This window comes from Macaca mulatta, chromosome 14, assembly GCF_049350105.2.
Source record: "Macaca mulatta isolate MMU2019108-1 chromosome 14, T2T-MMU8v2.0, whole genome shotgun sequence".
NCBI lineage: Eukaryota > Metazoa > Chordata > Mammalia > Primates > Cercopithecidae > Macaca > Macaca mulatta.
The window spans coordinates 11181374-11193420 of NC_133419.1; the positions used below are offsets into that span (position 1 = coordinate 11181374).

Consider the following 12047-nt stretch of genomic DNA (forward strand, 5'->3'; position numbering starts at 1 on the left):
ACATTTTAAAATTATCTGGGCCTGGCTGGGCATGGTGCCTCACACCTGTAATCCCACCTGCTAATCCCTGTAATCCCACTTCTTACACTGTGGCATGAGAATCCCTTGAACCCAGGAGGTAGAGGTTGCAGTGAGCCGAGAATGGGCCACTGCACTCCAGCCTGGGTGACACAGCAAGACTCTGCCTCAAAAAAACTAACAGGCCAGGTGTGGTGGCTGACACCTGTAATCCCAGCACTTTGGGAGGCTGAGGGTGGCAGATAACTTGAGGTCAGGAGTTTGTGACGAGCCTGGCCAACATGGTGAAACCCCATCTCCACTAAAAATACAAAAATTAACTGGGTATGGTGGCACGCGCCTGTAGTCTCAGACTTGGAGGGGTGAGGCATGAGAATCGCTTGAACCCGAGAGGGAGAGGTTGCAATGAGCCAAGACTGCGCAGCTGCACTCCAGCCTGGGTGACAGAGTGAGACTCTGTCTCAAAAAAAAAAAAAAAAAAATCTGTGACTGGTGATGTGTCCCTGTAATCCCATGAGGTACCAACATTCAAGGGAAGCAAAAGCAGGAGGATCACTTGAGTTCAGGAGTTTGTGAGGCTGCAGTGAGCCATGGTGGCACCACTGCATGCCAGCCTAGGAGACAGAGCAAGGCCTCAGAACAAGGTTGAGAACTGTGGGGTCAGAAGCTGTCTTTGAGATGGTCCAACATGACACAGTATCTCACTCACAGACCCTCATGGCTCCAAATGACTCAAGTCAATTCCTTTATTTTTTGAGACAGGGTCTCACACTGTCACCCAGCATGGAGTGCAGTGGCGCGATCTCAGCTCACTGCAACCTCTGCCTTTCAGGTTCAAGCGATTCTTCTGCCTGAGCCTCCCCAGTAGCTAGGATTACAGGAGGCGTGCACCACCACACCCGGCTAATTTTATATTTTTAGGAGAGACGGGGTTTCACGTGGTTGGCCAGACTGATCTTGAACTATTTCAGGTGATCTGCCCACTTCAGCCTCCCAAAGTGCTGGGATTACAGGCATGAGCCACCGTGCCCGGCCTGAAGTTAATTCCTTCTGCATGCATAAAGAGGATAACAGCTTGCCTCTCCAATCTTATAAGCTACCACCGCTTCACAGGCACTATCCTCCAGCCTTATCAGCCTTGAAACACCTGCCAGTCTCACAACACACCAGGCTTTTTCAGGCCTCTGCATCTTGTACATGCCCTACCTCTGCTGTTGGCACTTCCTATTCGTCCACTCAACCTCATGAGTTCCTATTCATTCAAGATCTAGCTCAAGTGACAGCTTTTCTCAATTCCCCAGACAAAATTACTTTCCCTCCACCATGCATCTGCCTCTGCTACAATCATGTCCCATTTGTTTATTACATTTCTGTGTCTGGATGTCTTTTTGTCCTTGAAGACAAGTGGCAGGCGCCTTGTGCTATTGTCAATGAACCTGCCTATTCCCTGCCCATTCAGAGGCAGCATATAATAGGCACTTCGCAAGTGGTTGGTAAATAAGTGGATGAACTATGTCAATCAAAACCAATATCTTCCTTCTTAGAAACAACTAAACAGGCTAGGCGTGGTGGATCACACCTGTAATCAGCACTTTCGGAGGCCAAGGCAGGCAGATAATTGAGGTCAGGAGTTCAAGACCAGCTTGGCCAACGTGGTGAAACCCTGTCTGTAATAAAAATACAAAAATTTGCCAGTTGTGGTGATGGGCACCTGTAATCCCAGCTACTCAAGAGGCTGAGGTGAGAGAATCACTTGAACCCATGACGCAGAGGTTGCAGTGAGCCCAGATCGTACCACTGCACTGCAACCTGGGCAACACAACAAGACTATCTCTCAAAAAAAAAAGAAAAAAGAAACAACGGAAAAAAACTAGCATGTGAAGACAAAGGCAGGAAAATGGAAAAGAATTTAAATAACACCGTATCATATCAAGATGAACCTGTTACTGCAGGAAAACAAACCAAGACTTGTAACTGTTCAACCAAAATAAAACAAACTGCCAGGCACTGTGGCTCACGCTTGTAATCCCAGCGCTTTGGGAGGCCAAGGCAGTCGGATCAATTGAGGTCAGGAGTTCAAGACCAGCCTGGCTAACATGGTGAAACCCCGTCTCTACTAAAATTACAAATATTAGCCAGGCATGGTGGCGCCTGCCTGTAATCTCAGCTACTCGGGAGGCTGAGGCAGAAGAATCACTTGAACTCAGGAGGCAGAGGTTGCGGTGAGCCAAGATCGCGCCATTGCATTCCAGCCTGGGCAACAAGAACAAAACTCCGTCTCAAAAAAAATATAAAATATAATAATAAAAACTAATAAATTAGGAGATAGAGGACAGGAAAACAAAAAGACTACAGAGAAAAAGACTAGAGAAAGGGACCGGAGGTGACTAGAGAGCCTCAGATCCTGCCATATGTGTTGACATAAAGCTTTATATTTACTATAGGAATGCAAAGAATATAATTTTTCAAGAGTTTAGCCTTTAAGAGAAGGCTGGGACAAAGCAAAGGAAAGAAAGCAGTTTGGCAGTCCAGATGCCAATAAGGTCCACTTTACACTCAGACAGGCAGATGGCGGTGGAGCCCTGAAATGCAGAGGGCCAAGTATACAAAGAAAGTTCCTTTCTAACCCTCTGCTGCAAAAATCCGTCACATGCTTCCTAACACATTATGATTACTTGATCTTAGCCTGAAAATAGCACATTTATTTTTCCTCAAACATGTAAAAAGGAGTGACCAGGTATGGTGACTCATGCCTTTAGTCCCATTGCTCTGGGAAGCCAAGGCAGGAGGATCACTTAAGCCCAGTAGTTTGAGACCAGCCTTGGCAACATAGGGAGACCCCACCTCTACAAAAATTAATAAATTAGCCAGGCATGGTGGCTCACCCCTGTGGTCCCAGTTACTCAGGAGGCTGAAGTGGGAGGATCACTTGAGCCCTCAGGTCGAGACAGCAGTGAGCTATGATCAAAATCACACCATCGCATTCCAGCCTGGCTGACAGAGTGACCCTATCTGAAAACAAACAGGTCAGGTGTGGTGGCTCATGCCTGCAATCCCAGCACTTTGGGAGGCCGAGGCAGGTGGATCACCTGAGGTCAGGAGTTTGAGACCAGCCTGGTCAACCTGGTGAAAGCCCGTCTCTACTAAAAATACAAAAATGAGCTGGGCGTGGTAGTGGGTGCCTGTAATCCCAGCTACTGAGGAGGCTGAAGCAGGAGAATGGCTTGAACCTGGGAGGCGGAGGTTACAGTGAGCGCCTAGATTGTGCCATTGCACTCCAGCCTGGGCAATAAGAGGGAAACTCCATCTCGAAAAACAAACGAAAAAACAAACAAACAACAAAAAACATCTAAAAAGGATTTCTTTTTTGAGACAGAGTCTCACTCGGTTGCCCAGGCTGGAGTGCAGTGGCACGATCTCAGCTCACCGCAAGCTCTGCCCCCTGGGTTCACGCCATTCTCCTAAGGACCACAGGCACCCGCCACCACGTGCAGTTAATTTTGTTTGTTTGTTTGGTTTTTGTATTTTTAGTAAACACGCGGTTTCACCGTGTTAGCCAGGATGGTCTTGATCTCCTGACCTCGTGATCCACCCGCCTCGGCCTCCCAAAGTGCTGGGATTACAGACGTGAGCCACCGCGCCCGGCCCATGTGTTACTTTTATAATTAGAAAAATTTATATATCTTGGCTTACTACAGCCTTAACTTCCTCAGCTTAAGAAATCGTCCCACCTCAAGTGGTCCCTCCCACCTCAGCTTCCCAAGTAGCTGGGACCACAGGTACTTGCACTATGCCCAGCTAATATATATATATTTTTGTTTGTTTGTTTGTTTTTCTTTTTTTTTTTTTTTGAGAAAGAGTCTCAAATAATTTATGTAGATCTTCCCTCTGCCCAGAGATACAGAGTTTAACTCTACCTTTTGTGTGTGGGCTGCGCTTAGTGACTCTCTTCCGAAGAGTGTGATGACAGAGTTTTGGAGGGCCAGGGGAGGGAGAAAATGAGGATGCAGTCTTGTGTAATCATGACTGCAGAAATAGCTGGTGTTGGAGGGCCTCAGTGATCATTTTAAGGTCTCTTATTGCTACTTAGCTTTTTTGATGAGATTAAGTACTGCTGTCTCTGATCAGTTGAATATCTGATGTCATTTATCCAAGGATAACATGTTAAAAGTACTGCCCCATCTTTTCCACATATTGACCTGCTATTTCTCTGGTGTTTATCTTTTAGTATTTGGTTGCATTTCAGAGAATGGCTTGCTGCAATGTTGTTCATTCGTCTAACTTACTTGAATACTGGATACTTTTCAGATGGTGCATTTATTTCTCTTCTAAGAGATGACTTTGGTTCTATTTCTTTCACTCTTTCTGGCTTTTATCCCCACTCTGCATTCTTCAGCCTTTTTACTAAGACAACCCTCATAGTTCTCCTCTTTAGCAGCCAGTGTCCCTCCTATAGGATTCATAGGAACAATTAATAGTATTCTGACATCGGTTCTTCACATAGTAACTGCCAAGTGAACTGCTTTGGTTGGAGTCTCTTTCTCTGCTTTAATTTCAGCCATGCTTTGACTTCCAAATGCTCAATTCCTTAACCTCACCCATCTTTCATTTTTCTTTTTCTTTCTTTTTTTTTTTTCTTGAGACAGAATCTTGCTCTGTCACCAAGGCTGTAGTGCAGTGGTGCAATCTCAGCTTACTGCAACCTCCGACTCCCAGGTTCAAGCGATTCTCCTGCCTCAGCCAAGTAGCTGGGATTACAGGCACCTGCCACTGTGCGTGGCTAATTTTTGTATTTTTGTAGAGATGGGGATTTGCCATGTTGGCCAAGCTGGTCTCGAACTCCTGACCTCGTGATCGTCCCACCTCAACCTCCTGAATAGCTGGTATTACAGGAGCATGCAACCATGCCTGGCTAATTTTTGGTTTTTTTGGTAGAGACAGGGTTTTGCCATGTTGTCCAAGCTGGTCTTGAACCCCTGGGTTCAACTGATCTGCCTCCCAAAGTGCTAGCATTAGAGGCATGAGCCACTGCACTCAGCTAATGAATTCTTTTTTAAAAAAACTGAAATGCGGTGGGGCTCATGCCTGTAATCCCAGAACTTTGGGAGGCCGAGGCGGGTGGATCACAAGGTCAGGAGTTCAAGACCATCCTGGTTAACACAGTGAAACCCCGTCTGTACTAAAAATACAAAAAATTAGCTAGGCGTGGTGGCGGGCACCTGTAGTCTCAACTACTCAGGAGGCTGAGGCAGGAGAATGGTGTGAACCCGGAAGGCAGAGCTTGCAGTGAGCTGAGATTGCACCACCACACTCCAGCCTGGGCTACAGAGCAAGACTCTTATCTCAAAAAAAAAAAAAAAAAACTGAAATGGCTGGGTGTGGTGGTTCTTGCCTGCAATCTCAGCACTGTGAAAGGCCAACGTGGGAGGATCTCGTTGTTTTTTTTTTTTCTGAGACAGTGTCTTACTCTGTTGCCAAGGTTGGAATGCAGTGGCGCGATCTCGGCTCACTGCAAGCTCCGCCTCCTGGGTTCACATCATTCTCCTGCCTCAGCCTCCAAAGTAGCTGAGACTACAGGCGCCCGCCACCACGCCCAGCTCATTTTTTGTATTTTCAGTAGAGACGAGGTTTCACCGTGTTAACTAGGATGGTCTCGATCTCCTGATCTCGTGATCCACCTGTCTCGGCCTCCCAAAGTGCTAGGATTACAGGCGTGAGCCACCATGCCCAGCCAGGAGGATCTCGAGTCCAAGAGTTCAAGACTAGCCTGGGCAACATAGTGAGACCCTGTCTCTACAAACAAACAAACAAATAATAACCCAAAAAACCCCACATATATTCATGAGTAGAAAGATTTCATGGGCATGGTGGTTCACGCCTGTAATCCCAGCACTTTGGGAGGCCAAGGTGGGTGGATCACAAGGTTAGGAATTTGAGACCAGTCTGGCCAACATGGTGAAACTCCATCTCTACTAAAACTACAAAAATTAGCCGGGTGTGGTGGCAGGAGCCTGTAATCCCTGCTACTCGGGAGGCTGAAGCAGGAGAATTGCTTGAACCCGGGAGGCAGAGGTTGCAATAAGCCAAGAAAAGGGCCAAGAATAGTAAAGATATCTTTAAAGAAAAAAAAAATCGGCCGGGCGCAATGGCTCACACCTGTAATCCCAGCACTTTGGGAGGCCAAGGCAGGTGGATCATGAGGTCAGGAGATCGAGACCATCCTGGCTAACACAGTGAAACCCCGTCTCTACTAAAAATACAAAAAAAAAAAAAAAAAAATTAGCCGGGCGTGGTGGCGGGCGCCTGTAGTCCCAGCTACTCGGGAGGCTGAGGCAGGAGAATGGCGTGAACCCGGGAAGTGGAGCTTGCAGTGAGCTGAGATCACGCCACTGCACTCCAGCCTGGGAGACAGAGCGAGACTCCGTCTCAAAAAAAAAAAAAAAAAGACAAAGAAAAAAAATCATATTTTTAAAGACAAATTCTACCAGATAGCAAGCATGTTATTTGCTAAAATAATAATTACCTGTAACTTCAGCATTCTTGGAAGCTGAGACAGGAGGATCACTTGAGGCCAAGAATTGAAGACCAGCCTGGGCAACACAGTCAGATCCCGTCTCTACAAACAATAATAATAATAATAATAATAATAGTAGATAAAGTATGGTTGGGCACAGTGGCTCACGCCTGTAATCCCAGCACTTTGGAAGGCCGAGACAGGCAGATCACCTGAGATCAGGAGTTGGAGATCAGGCTGGTCAACATGGCAAAACCCTGTCTCTACTAAAAATACAAAAAATTAGCCAGGCATTGTGGCAGAAGCCTGAAATCCCAGCTCCTTGGGAGGCTGAGGCAGAATTGCTTTAACCTGGGAGGTAGAAGTTGCAATGAGCCAAGATCACGCCACTGCACTGCAGCCTGAGCAACAGAGCAAGACCCCATACCAAAAAACAACAAAAAAGGACAAGTCCTACCAGGCAGCAGGCATGTTATTTGCTAAAGTAATAATTACCTGTAATCAGGCTGGGCACGGTGGCTCATGCCTGTAATCCCAGCACTTTGGGAGGCCGAGGTGGGCGGATCACAGGTCAGGAGTTTGAGACCAGCCTGGCCAATATGGTGAAACTCCGTCTCTACTAAAAATAAAAAAATTAGCTAGGCGTGGTGGCATGTACCTGTAGTCCCAGCTACTCGGGAGGCTGAGGCAGGAGAAATACTTGAACCTGGGAGGCGGAACTTGTAGTGAGCCAAGATCATGCCAGTGCACTCCAGCCTGGGCAACAGAGCAAGACTCCATCTCAAATAATAATAATAATAATAATAATAATTACCTGTAATCTCAGCATTCTGGGAAGCTGAGGGAGGAGGATTGCTTGAGGCCAAGAGGTCGAGACCAGTCTGGGCAACACAGTGAGACCCCAACTCTACAAAAAAAAATAACAATAATAATTATGTATAAAGTAACAATCATAGTATGCCAAAAACACAGGGATGGGCAAATGTCCAATGGAACAGAAAACAGAGCCTAAAAATAACCCATGCATACTTGAAACAATATATGACGGCCGGGCGCGGTGGCTCAAGCCTGTAATCCCAGCACTTTGGGAGGCCGAGGCGGGCGGATCACGAGGTCAGGAGATCGAGACCATCCTGGCTAACACGGTGAAACCCCGTCTCTACTAAAAATACAAAAAGAAATTAGCCGGGCGTGGTGGCGGGCGCCTGTAGTCCCAGCTACTCGGGAGGCTGAGGCAGGAGAATGGCGTAAACCCGGGAGGCGGAGCTTGCAGTGAGCTGAGATCCGGCCACTGCACTCCAGTCTGGGCGACAGAGCGAGACTCCGTCTCAAAAAAAAAAAAAAAAAAAAGAAACAATATATGACAGAGATAATATAATCACTGGGGAAAGAATGAACTATTTACCAAATGGCACTATAAAAAATAAAATTAGATCACTACTTCACACCAATCACACAATTATATTCTTTTTTTTTTTTTTTTGAGACGGAGTCTTGCTCTGTCACCCAGGCTGGAGTGCAGTGGCCGGATCTCAGCTCACTGCAAGCTCCTCCTCTCGGGTTCACGCCATTCTCCTGCCTCAGCCTCCCGAGTAGCTGGGACTACAGGCACCCGCCACTTCGCCCGGCTAGTTTTTTGTATTTTTTAGTAGAGACGGGGTTTCACCGTATTAGCCAGGATGGTCTCGATCTCCTGACCTCATGATCCGCCCGTCTCGGCCTCCCAAAGTGCTGGGATTACAGGCTTGAGCCACCGCGCCCGGCCACACACAATTATATTCTAAGTAATCAAATTGGCCGGGCATGGTGGCTCACACCTGTAATCCCAGCACTTTGGGAGGCCAAGGCGGGCGGATCACAAGGTCAAGAGATCGAGACCATCTTGGCCAACATGGTAAAACCCCATCTCTACTAAAAATACAAAAATTAGCTGGGCGTGTTGGCGCGCGCCTACAGTCCCATCTACTTGGGAGCCTGAAGCAGGAGAATCGCTTGAACCCGGGAGGCGGAGGTTGCAGTGAGCCAGGATTGCGCCACTGCACTCCAGCCTGGCGACAAAGCGAGACTCTGTCTCAAAAATAAATAAATAAATAAATAAATAAATAAATAAAATTTTAGAAGAAAATAAGAACATCTGAGGCCAAGTGCGATGGCTCATGCCTGTAATCCCAGCACTTTGGGAGGCCGAGGAGGGCAGATCACCTGAGGTCAGGAGTTCGAGACCAGCCTGACCAACATGGAGAAAGCCTGTCTTACTAAATACAAAATTAGCCAGGAGTGGTGGTGCACGCCTGTAATCTCAGCTACTTGGGAGGCTGAGGCAGGAGAATTGCTTGAACCCGGGAGGCAGAGGTTGCGGTGAGCGGACTTCGTGCCATTGCACTCCAGCCTAGGCAATAAGAGCGAAACTCTGTCTCAAAAAAAAAAAAAAAGGAAAAAGAAAAAAAGAATATCTTTCTGACCTCACGATGAGGAAAGAGTTTTTAAAGAAGAAACCAAAGAGGCCAGGCACAGTGACTCACATCTGTAATCCCAGCACTTTGAGAGGCCAGGGTGGGCAGATCACAAGGTCAGGAGTTCGAGACCAGCCTGGCCAGAGATCAGCCTAGCCAACATGGTGAAACCCCGTCTCTACTAAAAATACAAAAATTAGCCGGGCACAGTGGTTCATGCCTGTAATCCCAGCACTTTGGGAGGCCGAGGCGGGTGGATCACAAGGTCAGGAAATCGAGACCACCCTGGCTAACACGGTGAAACCCTGTCTCTACTAAAAATATAAAAAACTAGCCGGGCGTGGTGGCGGGCGCCTGTAGTCCCACCTACTCAGGAGGCTGAGGCAGGAGAATGGCGTGAACCTGGGAGGCGGAGCTTGCAGTGAGCTGAGATTGGGCCACTGCACTCCAGCCTGGAAAAACAGAGAGAGACTCCGTCTCAAAAAATAAAATAAAATAAAAATACAAACATTAGCTGGGCATGGTGGCAGGCACCTGTAATCCCAGCTACTCAGGAGACCGAGGCAGAAGAACAGCTTGAACCTGGGAGGCAGAGGTTGCAGTGAGCCAAGATCTCACTACTGCACTCCAGCCTGGGCGACAGAGCAAGACTCCAACTCAAAAAAAGAAAAAAAAAACACACAAAAGAATAAACCATTAAGAAAAAGACAAATAAATTTTGCAACATTAAAAGAGAAAAAATTATGCATCTACAACTTGCCGTAACAAACTGAAAAGACAAGCCACAAATAGAAGACATACTATCTGAAACTAATACAACTAACAAAGTAGATGAAACATACAAATTATCACTAAAAATCAGTAAGAAAAAGCACAATACTTCAGCAAGAAAAAAAATCACTGAATAGAAATTCTATTCTAATCACATAATAGAAATAGCCAATTCAGGCCAGGCATGGTGGCTCACACCTGCAATCCTGGCACTTTGGGAGGCCAAGGTGGGTGGATAACTTGAGGTCAGGAGTTCGAGACCAGCCTGGCTAACACGGTGAAACCTTGTCTCTACTAAAAATACAAAAATTAGCAGGACGTGGTGGTGCACGCCTGTAGTCTCAGCTATTCGGGAGGCTGAGGCAGCAGATTCACTTGAACATGGGAGGCAGAGATTGCAGTGAACAGAAATTACACCACTGCACTCCAGCCTGGGCGACAGACTGAGACTCTGTCTTAAAAAAAAAAAAAACCCGGGCCGGGCGCGGTGGCTCACGCCTGTAATCCCAGCACTTTGGGAGGCCGAGGCGGGCGGATCACAAGGTCAGGAGATCGAGACCACGGTGAAACCCCGTCTCTACTAAAAATACAAAAAATTAGCCGGGCGCGGTTGTGGGCGCCTGTAGTCCCAGCTACTCGGGAGGCTGAGGCAGGAGAATGGCGTGAACCCGGGAGGCGGAGCTTGCAGTGAGCTGAGATCCGGCCACTGCACTCCAGCCTGGGCGACAGAGCGAGACTCCGTCTCAAAAAAAAAAAAAAAAAAAAAAAACCCAATTCACAAAATTAGATATACAAAAGAATGTAAAGATTACAGAACCTCATTAGTAATCTGGAAAGTGCAAATTAAAATGGCAAGAAAATAGAACTTCATGTCCATCGGATTGGCAATATTAAAACATCTGACTAAACAAAGTGATTAGGAGGATACAAATTGCATAAGTGGCAACATTATTTGGTACATTCGGTCTAGGAAAAAATTTGCAACTGCCTATAGAATGAAGATGCCCTTTTACCCAGCAACAGTCCTAGGTAGATTCATATCCTAGAGAAACTCTCACACATGTACACAAAGCAATATATAAAAGATTTCACTGCAGCACTGGTTATAGTAGTAAAAATTTGGAAACTTGAAAAATAGGCTAGGCGTGGTGGCTCACACCTGTAATCCTAGCACTTTGGGAGGTCAAGGCAGGCAGATCACCTGAGGTCAGGAATTTGAAACCAACCTGGACCACACAGTGAAACCCCGTCTCTACTAAAAATACAAAAATTAGCTGGGCGTGGAGGCAGGAGCCTGTAATCGCAGCTACTCAGGAGGCTGAGGCAGACGAATCGCTTGAACCTGGGTGGAGGAGTTTGCAGTGAGCCAAGATCATGCCATTGCATTCCAGCCTGGGCAACAAGAGTGAGACTGTCTCAAAAAAAAAATTTTGTTTTTTTACATAATTTGTAGAACATTTGTAAAATAATTTGTAGAAAATTTCTAACTAGAATACTAGAAATGACTAAATCTGAAAGAACCAGGACATAAAAGATAGGCAAAATGTGTCAAAAACATAATGTTAAAGAAAAAAACGGGCCAGGCATGGTGGCTCATGCCTATAATCCCAGCACTTTGAAAGGCCGAGGTGGGAGGATTGCTGGTGGCCAAGAATTTGGGACCAGCCTGGGCAACAGGCTGAGACAAACATCTTAATTTTTTAAATTAAATTAAATGTAAAGAAAAAGGGAAGCGGCCAGGCACGGTGGCTCACGCCTGTAACTCCAGCACTCTGGGAGGCCGAGGCGAGCAGATCACAAGGTCAGGAGATGGAGACCATCCTGGCCAACATGGTGAAACCCCGTCTCTACCAAAAACACAAAAATTAGCTGGGTGTGATGGCGCACACCTGTAATCCCAGCTACTCGGGAGGCTGAAGCAGGAGGATCGCTTGAACCCCGGAGCGGAGAGTGCAGTGAGCCGAGGTCAGGCCACTGCACTCCAGCCTGGCGACAGAGCGAGACTCCGTCTCACATAAAAAAAAAAAAAGAAAGAAGAAAGAAAAGAAAAGAAAGAAAAAAAGGAAATAGGCCGGTTGCGGTGGCTCACGCCTGTAATCCCAACGCTTTGGGAGGTCGAGGTAGGCACATCACCTGAGGTCAGAAGTTCAAGATCAGCCTGACCAATATGGAGAAATCCCGTCTCTACTAAAAATACAAAAAATTAGCCGATTGTGGTGGTGCATGCTTGTAATCCCAGCTACTCAGGAGGCTGAGGCAGGAGAATCACTTGAACCCGGGAGGCGGAAGTT

General features: G+C 46.8%; 1 protein-coding gene and 1 long non-coding RNA gene across 5 annotated transcripts in view; both read right to left on the reverse strand.

The window, feature by feature from the left end:
- The window catches only part of SLC3A2 (solute carrier family 3 member 2), a 31118-nt gene that overhangs the window by 9434 nt on the left and 9637 nt on the right, over positions 1-12047 (reverse strand). The window contains exons 2-3 of one of the 4 annotated variants that reach the window (XM_077962507.1): positions 6542-6634; positions 2039-2134 (exon numbers count right to left, since the gene is read on the reverse strand). The exons of 1 other annotated variant lie outside the window; for it this stretch is intronic. In XM_077962507.1, the coding sequence (XP_077818633.1) occupies positions 2039-2134; positions 6542-6634 (189 nt within the window). Of the gene's footprint in view, positions 1-2038; positions 2135-6541; positions 6635-7346; positions 7440-12047 lie in introns of all 4 variants that reach the window. 2 more of the 4 variants (XM_015113953.3, XM_028833333.2) reach the window with 2 other exon arrangements.
- LOC144334163 (uncharacterized) lies at positions 3836-5381 on the reverse strand. Its single transcript, XR_013403666.1, has 2 exons — positions 5165-5381; positions 3836-4857 (listed from the first exon to the last, which is right to left on the reverse strand). It is a non-coding gene; the product is annotated as an uncharacterized LOC144334163 (long non-coding RNA).